Genomic DNA, 14,786 nt, shown 5'->3' on the forward strand with positions numbered 1-14,786 from the left:
GAAATAAATCATTCTCTCTACTATTATTCTGACATTTCACATTCTTAAAATAAAGTGGTGATCCTAACTGACCCAAGACAGGGAATCTTTACTAGCATTAAATGTCAGTAGTTGTGAAAAACTGAATTTAAATGTATTTGGATAAGGTGTATGTAAACTTCCGACTTCAACTGTATATAATATTAAATTCAACTTGATCATGTGTGTTCCTGCTGTCTCCCCAGGACACGCTGTATGTGTGGAATGAACAAAAGCTGTGTGAAGGAGGGGTGTCCCTCCCGGAGAACAAGACCTGGCCGTGTAATAGCATGGACTTCTTGGTAAAGATTGGGGCAGCGATAGGAGCATTCAATTTTAGAAAGGTAGCTAGTACCTGTAATGGATTACATTTAGAAAGGTAGCTAGTACCTGTAATGGATTACATTTAGAAAGGTGAGCTAGTACCTGTAATGGATTACATTTAGAAAGGTAGCTAGTACCTGTAATGGATTACATTTAGAAAGTAACCTTCCCAACCCTGTTGATGGATGGATGTGTGTAGGAGCAACAGTGGCCATGACTCTGGATGGAGTGAAGGCAAGACCAGACCTGTTCCATAAGACCACCAACAAAGTCCGAAATGCAAACTTCTACCGGTAGGTTTATGTTCTCTTCATTCTAAAACACATTCTAAAACAACTTCTTCTGTGGATACTGTTATTGGGGCCCAACTAATAGTTTTTGGTCGTTTTTAGTTGCTCTTACACAGTAGTACCCTGCTGTTTTTTCACCATATGTTGTGTTTCTATTGATTAGTTCTCTGGGGCAACCTCGGCATGTGAAGCAGGTCGTAATGTGGTGGTGACACTTCGCTGTAACTCGGATAGGAGCTCACAAGGAGAACTCACAGTACCCAGGTACTTACTGTCTGTCTGGCTCCTTCCCGCTCCTCTTCCCCCTCTCTTTCTCTTTCTTCCTCTTTCTGTCTTTCTCAGAAACTGCAGCCTCGATGGAGTTTTCTACTAAAAGGAGCGACTTGAAAGAAGTCCAAGCTCGAAATGAACTGCAAGCTGAATTCACAGAAAATCTGAATCCTCTTGTGACTGTCAAATTAGTATGAAGTAGTTTGTTTTTACTCCCAGGCAGCTAGTTATCTAACTCTGTGTGATAAGGCTGCAGGCTGGGGGAATGAGGGAAGCTGAAGACAAACATGGATTTAGCATTCAGATTTGATTAGATTAAATCTCATTGAGACTGTCCTTACAAAGTAATGGTTACATACATAACAGTTACGGTATGTTTCTCTGTTTTAGTCAGTGTCCGGCAGGGACATGTGACGGCTGTACCTCGAGGGCGTGTCCTCAGTGTACCGCCACGGACTACCACCAGATAGAGACAGCCTGCAAGGGAGGTGTGTGCGTGTGTTATACTTACCATTCTCTATGTTCAGTTATAAACCGGGTGATTCGAGCCCTGAATGCTGATTGGCTGAAAGCCGTGGTATATCAGACCATATACCACGCGTATGACCCAAAAATGATTACTACTGTTCTAATTACATTGGTAACCAGTTTATAATATCAATAAGGCACTTCAATAGTTTGTGGTACATGGCCTATATACCACGGCTAATGGCTGTATCCAGGCACTCCACATTGCGTTGTGCGTAAGAACAACCCTTAGACGTGGTATATTGGCCATATACCACACCCCCTCAGGCCTTATTGCTTAATTATATAATATTAAATTCAACTTGGTCATGTGTGTTCCTGCTGTCTCCCCAGGACACACTGTATGTGTGGAATGAACCAAAGCTGTGTGAAGGAGGGGTATCCCTCCCGGAGAACAAGACCTGGCCGTGTAATAGCATGGACTTCTTGGTAAAGATGGGGGCAGCGATAGGAGCATTCACCGCCGCACTGCTCTTCATCACCTGCTACTTCTGGAAGAAGAACAAGAGGTAGGAACTGATTCACCCCATTAATTAATTCATACTTCTGGAAGAACAAGTACTGTAGGTTGACTTTTCTAAGTCTCCCCCTGTCTCTGATAGGCTGGAGTATAAGTACTCTAAGCTGGTGATGTCGTCCAATAAGGAGTGTGAACTGCCGGTGGTTGAACAGCTGTGCTGTGATGGAGGGAGGGAGGGAGAGGTGGAGGACGAGGTAGTCTACTCCAAAAAAAAACATCCCTGTTACGCAAACTCAAAGCCATCACATCTAGGGTAAGAATCAAAAACTATGCAGAAATCAAACTACATTACCTATGTGTGTGCATACATTTGCAAGTGCAGAATCTGTTTCTCTCTTGGTAATGCTAGATCACGGACTAACGTGTGTATGTGTCTGTTTCATCCACAGGGAAACGGTGAAACTAAACAGTTGAACTACTCACAGTCAAACGGATTGGTGTGGGGGTGAAGAAAGAGGAAAGAGAACAGGGAGAGAGACCAACCCCTCAGACTTTTTCAACAGATCACCCCTGTTGAGTGTTTGAAACCTTAACACATACATACCACAGGAGGTTGGTAGCACCTTAATTGGGGAGGAGGGGCTCGTGGTAAAGGTTGGAGTGGAATGAGTAGAATGGCATTAAATACATCAAACATGGTTTCCATGTGTTTGATGTCAGTCCATTCGCTCCGTTCCGGCCATTACTATGAGCTGTCCTCCCATCAGCAGCCTCCTGTGATACATACACACATGCAGAGTACACACACACCCTGAGAGAACACACACCCATAATGCACACGCACCGACACAAACACATGTGAAAGGACATTACACCCTTCTTTCATTATCTCTGGATTGTTGGTATATGGCTGGCATGATTTAAGAGGGTGTGTATGGTGTGGTATATGGGTGGTGTAATTTAAGAGGGTGTGTATTGGGTGGTGTAATTTAAGAGGGTGTGTATGGTGTGGTATATGGGTGGTGTAATTTATGAGGGTGTGTATGGTGTGGTATATGGGTGGTGTAATTTNGTGTGGTATATGGGTGGTGTAATTTAAGAGGGTGTGTATGGTGTGGTATATGGGTGGTGTAATTTATGAGGGTGTGTATGGTGTGGTATATGGGTCGTGTAGTCTAAATGTGGGATGTTTTTGTGTTGTTTTCCGTCACTCTGTTCAGGTTGCTTTGGTGGCCATGTTGTTTTTATTCAGGTGTTTTGCCATCTGAGCCCAACTTCACACAAACCCTTAAGATCTTTCTTAATAATCTGGATATGAGGAAAGAAAGTGTTCCACGTGCCCTCTGAAAGGCTTGGTGGGATTTTCTTTCTGTCCAATTCTTTGAGATCAATAGAAGTGCACACATAGCCCTAGATACCCGTCCGACTTATACACACACACCCTTGTACAGTCTCATCTGTCTGACCAACACACCCTAGTACAGTCTCATCTGTCTGACCAACACACCCTTGTACAGTCTCATCTGTCTGACCAACACACCCTAGTACAGTCTCATCTGTCTGACCAACACACCCTAGTACAGTCTCATCTGTCTGACCAACACACCCAGTACAGTCTCATCTGTCTGACCAACACACCCCTAGTACAGTCTCATCTGTCTGACCACACACCCCCTAGTACAGTCTCATCTGTCTGACCAACACACCCTTAGTACAGTCTCATCTGTCTGACCAACACACCTAGTACAGTCTCATCTGTCTGACCAACACACCCTAGTACAGTCTCATCTGTCTGACCAACACACCCTAGTACAGTCTCATCTGTCTGACCAACACACCCTAGTACAGTGCTCATCTGTCTGACCAACACACCCTAGTACAGGCTCTCTCTGTTCTGACCAACACACCCTAGTACAGGCTCATCATACCTAGTTAAGTCATGTCCTGACCAACACACCCTCTAGTACAGTCTCATCTGTCTGACCAACACACCCTAGTACAGTCTCATCTGTCTGACCAACACACCCTAGTACAGTCTCATCTGTCTGACCAGCCCCGTCCGTGAGCCGTGACACATTTCATCTGTCTGCTTTGTTTTAGGGGGGCTGTGTAGGCTTTGGGTTACCATGGTGATGTTGAAGAGGGAGTGTCCCTCACCCTCTCCTAGTTCAGTCAGGCGTGGCGATGTTACATTATGCATACGATGATACGATTCTGACCTTCTTTCTGTTATTTCAAGTTAAATCAATTGTTTGTGTACACTTTGAATCTGTCCCTTCACTTCTTATGAAAGTCCTGCACACACAAGAAACAGCAAACACAGGGGTATCATTTGTTATTATTTATTATGATGTCATCATGTCTTCATTATTGCACGCATCATGAGCTCTATTGCTTTGTGATTGGCCAGTCCAAAGAGGTCAGGGTTCACCTTGACTCCAGATTGTGGAGTAGGGTGAAATTGTCCCTAACCACTGATCTAGGGTCAGATACAATGTCATCCTCAATTGGTTACAGTTAGAATTGAGGATCTGATCCTAGATCTGTGCTTATAGGAGCAACTTCTACCTCGACTCCGGAATGTTCTGGCCTGTTCCTTTAACATCTGGGGAACACTGGTTAATTCCAGTTTAGAATACGCTGTGAAAGCGAACACATAATTTGTTAACGTTATTAAAGACACCTTTGGACACACTTGGTACCATTAGAATTGACACTGATAATGGTAAAACACTGACTTAACGTCACTGTTCTGTTGTACTGATCTACATTGCTAGTGAATGACCAGTCACTTTCATAGCCTATTTTCATATGTACACATTACAATGCCTGTCATCTGTTGGTCAAGCTAAGTAGTAGTCTTTCAAAGGGAGTAGTTATATGCCTCCTCATATCTGTACTATTTTTACAGGATGAAACTGCTTTGAGTTGAACACAGCTCACACAAACAATCTGACTGCAACACCAACTCCTCTCTCCCTCTCCATCTCTTCCATCTCCTCAAGGCTCCTGTTGTGACAGCTCCATGTCCTTGGCTTGTATATGAGTCCGGCTCTGTTTCCGTGTGCTTGGCCTGTTGGAGTGGGCTCATAGAACCCTTCTTGGCATGATGTGTTGCAGTGGGCTCAGACAAGTGCACCAGCAAAGTTTCACAAGATGAGAGAAGGGAGACAGAGAAAGATGGGGAGACAAAGGCTGGGAGTGAGATGGAATGTGGAGAGAAGGGTTGGTTGAGAGAGGGTATTTTCCACCAAGTCCCATCATTAGAGAGCCGGTGTAGTAAGATTGAATCCTACTACACCGGCTCTGACGCTCGTCGGATGTGGCAGGGCTTGAAAACTATTATGGACTACAAAGGGAAACCCAGATGCGAGCTGCCCAGTGACGCGAGCCTACCAGACGAGCTAAATGCCTTTTACGCTCGCTTCGAGGCAAGCAACACTGAAGCATGCACGAGAGCAACAGTGTTTGGATGACTGTGTGATAAAGCTCTCGGTAGCCGATGTGAGCAAGACCTTTAAATAGGCTAGATGGATTACCAGGACGTGTACTCAAAGCGTGCGCGGACCAACTGGCAAGTGTCTTCACTGACATTTTCAACCTCTCCCTGACTGAGTCTGTAATACCTACATGTTTGAAGAAGACCACCATAGTTCCTGTGCTCAAAGAAGAGAAGGTAACCTGCCTAAATGATTACCGCCCCGTAGCACACACGCCGGTAGACATGAGGTGCTTTGAAAGGCTGGTTATGGCTCATATCAACAGCATTCTCCCGGACACCTTAGACCCACTCCAATTCGCATACCGCCCCAACAGATCCACAGATGACGCAATCTCAATCGCACTCCACATTGCCCTTTCGCACCTGGACAAAAGGAACACCTATGTGAGAATGCTGTTCATTGACTACTTATCAGCGTTCAACACCATAGTGCCCTCAAAGTTCATCAGTAAGCTAAGGACCCTGGTACTAAACATCTCCCTCTGCAACTGGATCCTGGACTTCCTGACAGACCACCCACAGGTGGTAAGAGTAGACAACAACACGTCTGCCACGCTGATCCTCAACACTGGGGCCCCTCGGGTGTGTACTTAGTCTCCTCCCGTACTCCCTGTTCACCCACGACTGCGTGGCCAAACACGACTCCATCACAATCATTAAGTTTGCTGACGACACAGTGGTAGGCCTGATCACCGACAACGTTTAGACAGCCTATAGGCAGGAGGTCAGAGAACTGGCAGTGTGGTGCCAGGACAACAACCTCTCCCTCAATGACAAAGGAGCTGATGGAAAAAGCGGGCTGAACAGGCCCCCATTAACATCAACGGGGCTGTAGTGGAGCAGGTCTTGAGTTTCAAGTTCCTTGGTGTCCACATCACCAACGAACTATCATGGTCCAAACACACCAAGACAGTCGTGAAGAGGGCACGACAAAACCTTTTCCCCCTCAGGAGACTGAAAAGATTTGGCATGGGTCCCCAGATCCTCAAATGTCGACAGCTGCACCATCAAGAGCATCATGACCGGTTGCATCACCGCCTGGTATGGCAACTGCTCGGCATCTGACCATAAGGCGCTACAGAGGGTAGTGCGTATGGCCCAGTACATCACTGGGGCCAAGCTTCATGCAATCCTGGACCTAATATAATAGGCAGTGTCAGAGGAAAACCCATAAAATTGTCAGAGACTCCAGTCACCCAAGTCATACTGTTTTCTCTGCTACCGCACGGCAAGCGGTACCGGAGCGCCAAGTCTACCCCCTGTATATAGCCTCATTATTGTTATGTTATTGTATTTTTATTATTTTTTACTTTAGTTTATTTGGTAAATATTTTCTTAATCAACAGTGCAGTTCAAGAAGAGCTAATGGCTTGTAAGTAAGCATTTCACGGTAAGGTCTACTGTGCACTTGTAGTCAGCGCATGTGACAAATAAAGTTTGATTTGAACTTGTGTGATTCAACATCCCACACCTCTGTTCTTCATGCTTGACTCCCCCATCCCACTCTATCAGAACAAAAGGAATTGTGAAAGTGGATGTTGCAGTGGTTTGCCATAGCGATGTGCAATGCGGGGAGGGAATAGGAGGGTCTAGTATCTGGTGGCTGCAAGGCTGGGGAGTGAATGCATAAGCCTAGGGACAACAAAGCCTCCCAATCTCTGAGCTGTGTGTATGTTAGTGTGTGTCTGGGCTGAACAATGCTGCTCTGCCTCCTGGGCCATGGGATGCTTTTACATAATCCAGGTCCTCTCTGCCTGCTGCAACACACACACAAACTTCTTTAGGTTCGCTCAATCACAGAAACGCTCTCTCTCTCCCCCTCTTTGTGTCTGTCTTTCACTATTGCTAAGACTTTGGGGAAATGTTTGACAGGCGCACTGCGTCAGAGGTGTAACACCGGTTATCACACCCCAGGAAATCCTGTTAGCAGAGAGGGGTGTGGCCTCATTCTCCTGGACTCCACTTCCTTAATGTTTCACACTACGGAAAAGAAGACGAGGCGACCAGGATAGGGTCAGTTTTACATCTTTACCCCTACTGGTTATGGTTAGGATTGGTGGACTGTAAACGGATCCTAGATCTGTGCCTATAAGGACAGCCTCTACCTGGAGCATAAGCCTAGCAGACACACAGCAGTTAATAGAACATCACATGACTACAGGACACATTGACATGGGAGAGCGCACTACCCATTGGTTTAAAGGATGCAGGGAAGATGTGTGTTCAACTAGACTTGTTCGCAGCAAAGTCTTTTCTACAAACCGTGCTTGTGGAATGATTTCAAAGAATGTTTGTAAATGCTAAATTAAACATCAGTGACTGAGTTTGATTGTGGCAGTGCATCAACAATGTTTCTTTAATATTGACAGTTAAGACTTGGAAAGAGTCACTTTTAATGAACTACCTTGTGTTGTCACACTGATGCTAACGTTTGATGCGGAAATACCAGTTAAATAGAAACATTGTGTTGTTGTTGTACACACGTCTGTTACTATGGCCATCAAGGTAAAGGGACCCTCCTATACAGTGGCTGTTCCATGGAATTAGAATGAGTAGAAGGAACATTCCAGTTGAAAACCATGGTCCATATTGGGTGGACTGGCTGCCATATTGGGAAAGTTAAATAAATATTTGATACTATTCTGCCATAATAAGAGCAAATGTGTGATTCAACATACTATACTATACTATATTCTATTCCTAAGGGCTAGTCAACACTCACAGAGCTTCATCCACAGTCAGTCCACAGTAGTGGGAATCCTACTGGAGTTACATAATACTCTCAACATTGTGCTGTTCCAACCATCAGTAATATTATATACAGATACAACATACAAATGCATACTGACTGGGTTATTACAATGAGACCTACAAAAAAAGCACAAGAGTAGAAAGTCTGTGGGCTATTGCAGGTGAGGCTGTTGCAGCCACTACTCGTACAGAACATCTGTTTTCAGACACCCCTAACACACACACACACACACACTCCTATCACAACTCTAACACGCAAACCTCCACAGGCCACATTGCGTGCACGAGTGTTGCAAAATAAATGGACAGATACAGTATATATTATTCAATCATTTCATACGCACCGCTCACGCGCTTGAACGAGCGTCTGCATAGCCACACGCTAAAATAGAACTTGGTTCTATTTGAGACGCTCCACTGACTGCAAGTCCCCTCCTTATTGAATATCAGGGAGATACAGACCCACGTGGATGCTTGACAAACACAGGAGAGATTAATTAAAGATAACAAAACTAAGTAGGTTTCCATTTTTTCTGTGTGGCATCTGTGGATTAATCGTCAGAGTAGAGAAACACAAGATTTTGTATGACTCCGGGTCAAAATGTTAGAAGACCATATGCATGTCAGGTAAAATATCAACCCAATATTCATCTCCCAGGACTAACTAGCAGTCCCAACAGCTAGCTAGCTAAATATCCATGAATGTTTCGACCTACCTCCAAATTAATATTGTTGGTTTTGATATTTCAACCTGCGTGTCACGATCGCGTCTGGTGTGGATGTACAAAATCAACATGCGCACAATGGCACATGCAGACGCACGCACGTGGCCGGTGTTGTCAGCATGTAATGCAGACAACACACTCCTATCACAACCCTAACACACACATACTCCTATCACAACCCTAACACACTCATATCACAACCCAGCCAGTGCACAGTTATAAATAAATGAACACAGCCTTTTAACAAAGCTATCAAAAACAAAGCGTCAAAAAATCCTCCTACAAAGTTTTTTTTGTTCTTTTGTATGTCTACAACAATGTTGATTCCATTATATGTACAGCACTAGAAAATAATTTAATCATAATACACGCTTTCTACAGACATGAAATGGTACTGTGCTAGTCCACGTGGTGGGAGGAGGGGACAGGGGGGCACAATGTGTGCCTATTGGCTAAGTCTCTGGGGGGTGGGGATAGAGAGGTGAGTGGGTGGGGTCACAGAGAGGAAGTGGTGGAGTCAACAATTTCTCTCCCATTACACACAGTCGGTACATACTGGGCACTCACTGATGTGTGTGAGAGAGAGAGCGCGAGAGAGAAAGAAAAAAAATGGGAAGAAAAAAGATTAAGGAATTTAGTTAAATTATACCTCGGCAACATAAACGAACCATGCACAGTGGTCAGTGTCTATGACCGTGACTTAACCATACCGTGTGAAGCGCATGTGGTGGCAGGACCACTGACACTGAAGCGGTTGATATTGAGGCGGAGACTGGTGACGTTCTTCTGTGGTTGGAACATGATGATGTGGACCTTGGGAGCGAACATACAGCCCAGCACCACGAAACCACTGAGACTGACAGAGATACACATGGTGGTGGTCTGGACCTGTAGAGGGAGACAGATAGCATGGGAACTCCATTGGAACAGAGGAAGGAAGGATTCTTTTTGTGGACATATGCATGAACAGACACAAAAGCACACATGCGCGTGATCCTGCTTCACACACACCCTACCTGACTAATCACAAAGTCAGATTAATGAGACCAAAGCAGCGGTTTATTTTTTTCCACAGCCTAAGGCTGTGTGTGTGTGTGTGTGTGTGTGCGCGTGCGTGCGTGCGTTCGTGCGTGAACCATGCTCTCACCCTGTAGTCACTGGATGTGACGTAGAATATGGGCAGGAATGCTAGCCAGATGATACAGGTTGTGTACATGGTAAATCCTATGAACTTAGCCTCATTGAAGTTCTCTGGACACTTCCTGGTCTTGAAGGCGTACCTAGATCAGATAAAGGACACGAAAAGAAAGACTAAATAATCCTTCAAGTCAAAAGCAATAAACAGAATAATACATCTTGAGAAGTACACACACACACCACCTACACGGTACACAGGATGACCAGGAGCACGTCATATACTAGTGACAGCAGCATGCTGGAGTCACGGACGTTACACTTCAGGATCACTGTCTGCCGTCGCTCCGGTAACGTAAACCTCCTGGTACCGGGAACCTCCAGCAGCAACCACACTGACACCATCACTAACTGGACCGATATCAGACTGAGACAGATAAACACCTGGGGGAGGGGAGGGCAAGGGGGGAGGGGACACATCAGACAGAGGAACACCATCATCATCTGAACTATAACTATCCATCCCTACCTTCCTCCCCTCTCCTTCCCTCTATCCCTGTTTGATTGACAGCTAGGATGACCTCTGACCTGAGAGGTGGGGCTTATGAAGCGCGGCCTTGTGGTCCCGCCCCCGTCCTTTACCCCGCTGAAGATCCGGGCGATCCGATTGGTCTTAGTGAGCAGGGCTGAGTAGCAGACAGCGAATGAGGTGCTGAGGCCGAGGCGTCGCATGGCGCAGATAGTAGGCGAGGGCTTGGCCAGGAAGAGGAAGGTGAGGGAGTAGGACATGAAGACACCCAGCAGCAGGATGTAACACAACTCTCTGCCTGACGCCTTCACCAGGGGCGTGTTGTTGTGTCTCACAAACACCCAGAACACCAGAGATGTACACAGGAACCTGCAGAGGGAGAGTAAATCAGTTTCAGTTGATTTGATTGAATCCCCTAATTCGTCTAGAATTAGTATTAGGCCTAAACAAAAGCCTGTACTTTACACCTATGCCCAGGGCCATTTTGGGGCAAAACATTTTAGTGGCCCCCCTCTTAGCATGACAGAGAGAAAAATGTGAAGCAATTCTACACATTGTCTATTGTGTGCAAAGCTTTCATCAAGGCAAAGGGTGGCTACTTTGAATAATCTAATTTGTTTAACACTTTTTTGGTTACTACATGATTCCATATGTGTTATTTCATAGTTTTGATATCTTCACTATTATTCTACAATGTATAAAACAGTAAAAATAAAGAAAAACCATGAAACTTTTGACTGGCACTGTATACAGTGTATCGGGAAAGTATTCAGACCCCTTGGCTTTTTCCATATTTTGTTACGTTACAGTGTGATTCTGAAATTGATTGCATTGTCTTTTTTTGTCATCAATCTACACACAATACCCCATAATGACAAAGCAACAGCAGGTTTATAGAAATGTTTGCAAATCTATAAAAATATCTGAAACTGAAATATTACATTTACATAAGTATTCAGACCCTTTACTCGGTACTTTGTTGAAGCACCTTTGGCAGCGATTACAGCCTTGAGTCTTCTTGGGTATGACGCTACAAGCTTCGCACACCTGTATTTGGAGAGTTTCTCCCATTCTTCTCTGCAGATCCTCTCAAGCTCTGTCAGGTTGGATGGGGAGCGTCGCTGCACAGCTATTTTCAGGTGTCCCAGAGATCTTTGATTGGGTTCAAGTCCGGGCTCTGGCTGGGCCACTCATGGACATTCAGAGACTTGTCCAGAAGCCACTCCTGCGTTGTGTTGGCTGTGTGCTTCGGGTCGTTATCCTGTTGGAAGGTGAACCTTCACCCCAGTCTGAGGTCCTTAGCGCTCTGGAGCAGTTTTCGTCAAGGATCTCTCTGTACTTTGCCCCCCGTTCATCTTTCCCTCAATCCTGACTAGTCTCCCAGTCCCTGCTGCTGAAAAACATCCCCAGAACATGATGCTCCTACCACCATGCTTCACCGTAGGGATGGTGCCAGGTTTCTTCCAGACATGAGGCTTGGCATTTATGCAAAATAATTCAATCTTGGTTTCATCAGACCAGAGAAGGGCTGACCAAGGCCCTTCTCCCCCAATTGCTCAGTTTGGACAGCTCTAGGAACAGTCTTGGTGGTTCCAAACTTCTTCCATTTAAGAAGGATGGAGGCCACTGTGTTCTTCGGGACCTTCAATGCTGAAGAAATGTTTTGGTATTCCCCTTCCTCAGATCTGTGCCTCGACACAACCCTGTCTCTGAGCTTTACGGACAATTCCTTTGACCTTATGGCTTGGTTTTTTCTCTGACATGCACTGTCAGCTGTGGGACCTTATATAGACAGGTGTGTACCTTTCCAAATCATTTACCACAGGTGGTTTTCCAATCAAGTTGTAGAAACATCTCAAGGATGATCAATGGAAACAGGATGTACCTGAGCTCAATTTCAAGTCTCATAACAAAGGGTCTGAATACTGAATAAATTTGCAAAAAGTTCGAAAAACCTGTTTTTCGCTTTGTCATTATGGGGTATTGTGTGTAGATTGATGGTGATACAAATATATATATATTTTAGAATGAGGCTGTAACTTAACCAAATGTGGAAAAAAGGGAAGGGGTCTTAATGCACTATATATATATACCAACTGGTGATACTTATCCCTCTTCCTCTCCTCTAAAGTCTCACCCGACAATGGCGATGCTGATGGGTCCGATGGCCCAGGCGTCCTCCCACATGATGTAGTCCTCGGGCAGGTCATAGCAGAAAGTGAGGTCTTCACTGGGCCACTGGCCGGGGGCGCAGGGCGAACAGGTGAACTCATCAGCCAGGTACTCATGAGCCTCACATGCCGTACAGATCCAACAACAGTACTCTCCTACAAGATACAGGTATAAAACATATACATTAACTTAGGCAGAGTTTATGTTACAAAAGGAAACTAGGTTGTTTATATGAAAGCCAGCTGCTATAATCATTTCATTCTCCAAAACAAATTACATGGAAACTTCTACTAGTGCTGTCACTAGATCGCAGTGAGTAGCCTGCTCAAAGCCCTATGTGTGTGTGTGTGTGTGTGTGTGTGTGTGTGTGTGTGTGTGTGTGTGTGTGTGTGTGTGTGTGTGTTCCTCACCAGCCTGCATCTTCTTCATCTCATTGCGGGCACATGGGTCACTGCACTGGGATGGGGGCACCACCTCCCTTGGCCAGCGAATCAGGTCACTGCTCAGGCTCAGAGTCTCCGCCCACTCGCCGATGGGCACATAGCCATAGCGATCAGCGTTGCGCTGGTAACTGAAAATGTTGTAACGTCCCATCCCGTCGCCATAGGGATCAAACTTCACCACAGTCTCACTGCCGAGAGGAGAGAAGGGAGCTGAGAGGGAGATAAGGATGAGGGAAAGAGAAAGAGACAGCGAGATAGAGAGAGAGGGGGATGAGGAGAGAAGAGGGGCGGAAGGGTGAAAGAGAATGGTAGGGTATGAGAGGAGAGAGATCGGGAGAGAAGATAAGAAACAGAATGGAACTAGTGTCAGGATTTCAATTTCATTTGAAGTCGATTTGAACAAAGCAGTGTCACAGAGGAGTGTATTGAATTCCAAGACATACATTACATACAAAGCCAGTCGAAGTGACAAAGTGAGAATGTAGCAAGTGTATCTAGTGGTTTAAACGTGTGTTACAGCATCTCACTGAGGTCAATATACTGTACACAGCAACATAACTGCAGAGAGTAAGAGAGCGTTACACCAGTGTTAACTAACTTGGTTTGAACCATTGGGGAGCTAACACAAGTCTTCAGGTTTCAGGAAAGGTTACTCTTCTCCTCACTACAATATGAAACATGAGTGTTTACCCCTCTGAGGTAGGCTTAAACATAGCTGAGACTGAGACTGAGGGACATTGCAACAGTGTTTCCATGATCAAGAAAAAGTCAGGTTGTGTTTACTGAGGGGTTGTATACGTGTGTCATAGTGAGATCTATTTCCCCATGATGCTGCTGTGTGTTTTATATAGACCCTGTGTTATATATAGACCCTGTGTTTTATATAGACCCTGTGTTATATATAGACACTGTGTTTTATATAGACCCTGTGTCAGGGTCATATATAACACAGGTCTATATAAAACACAGTGTCTACATATAACACAGTGTCTACATATAACAAGGTCTATATAAAACACAGGGTCTATATAAAACACAGGGTCTATATATAACACAGGGTCTATATAAAAACACAGGGTCTATATAAAACACAGGGTCTATATATAACACAGGTCTATATATAACACAGGGTCTATATATAACACAGGGTCTATATAAAAACACGGGGTCTATATATAAACACGGGTCTATATATAACACGGGTCTATATAATAACACAGGTCTATATAAAACACAGGGTCTATATATTAACACAGGTCTATATATAACACGGGGTCTATATAAAACACAGGGTCTATATAAAACACAGGGTCTATATAAAACACAGGGTCTATATATATAACACAGGGTCTACAATATAACACAGTGTCTATATATAAAACACAGGGTCTATTTATAAAACACAGGGTCTATATATAACACAGGTCTATATAAAACACAGGGTCTATATATAACACAGGGTCTATATAAAACACAGGGTCTATATTATATAACACAGGGTCTATATAAAACACAGGGTCTATATATAAACACAGGGTCTATATATAAAACACAGGGTCTATAAGATAAAACACATGTCTATATAATAACACAGGGTTCTATATAACACAGGGTCTATATAAAACACAGGTCTATATATA

General features: G+C 44.5%; 2 protein-coding genes across 3 annotated transcripts in view; one reads left to right on the forward strand and one right to left on the reverse strand.

Moving 5' to 3' along the window:
• Nucleotides 1-3,392, forward strand: part of LOC112071788 (endosome/lysosome-associated apoptosis and autophagy regulator family member 2-like) — a 10,232-nt gene extending 6,840 nt beyond the window's left edge. For both annotated transcript variants that reach the window (XM_070439513.1, XM_070439514.1), the window contains 7 exons: nucleotides 225-320; nucleotides 542-635; nucleotides 796-896; nucleotides 1,293-1,390; nucleotides 1,764-1,939; nucleotides 2,033-2,203; nucleotides 2,340-3,392. In XM_070439513.1, coding sequence (XP_070295614.1) covers nucleotides 1,848-1,939; nucleotides 2,033-2,203; nucleotides 2,340-2,364 — 288 coding nt within the window. In that variant the 5' untranslated portion in view covers nucleotides 225-320; nucleotides 542-635; nucleotides 796-896; nucleotides 1,293-1,390; nucleotides 1,764-1,847 and the 3' untranslated portion in view covers nucleotides 2,365-3,392. The remainder of the gene's footprint in view (nucleotides 1-224; nucleotides 321-541; nucleotides 636-795; nucleotides 897-1,292; nucleotides 1,391-1,763; nucleotides 1,940-2,032; nucleotides 2,204-2,339) is intronic.
• An 824-nt stretch (nucleotides 3,393-4,216) lies between these two features.
• LOC112071787 (metabotropic glutamate receptor 3) lies at nucleotides 4,217-13,356 on the reverse strand (the record flags this gene model as incomplete). The annotated part of the gene is made up of 7 exons (XM_024139215.2): nucleotides 4,217-9,434; nucleotides 9,579-9,756; nucleotides 10,016-10,148; nucleotides 10,253-10,446; nucleotides 10,591-10,900; nucleotides 12,669-12,858; nucleotides 13,114-13,356. Coding segments are annotated over 7 exons (1,319 nt in total), but the record flags the coding sequence as incomplete, so codon positions are not given.
• Nucleotides 13,357-14,786: the final 1,430 nt, after the last annotated feature.

Source organism: Salvelinus sp. IW2-2015, unplaced genomic scaffold (genome assembly GCF_002910315.2).
Source record: "Salvelinus sp. IW2-2015 unplaced genomic scaffold, ASM291031v2 Un_scaffold1718, whole genome shotgun sequence".
Lineage (NCBI taxonomy): Eukaryota > Metazoa > Chordata > Actinopteri > Salmoniformes > Salmonidae > Salvelinus > Salvelinus sp. IW2-2015.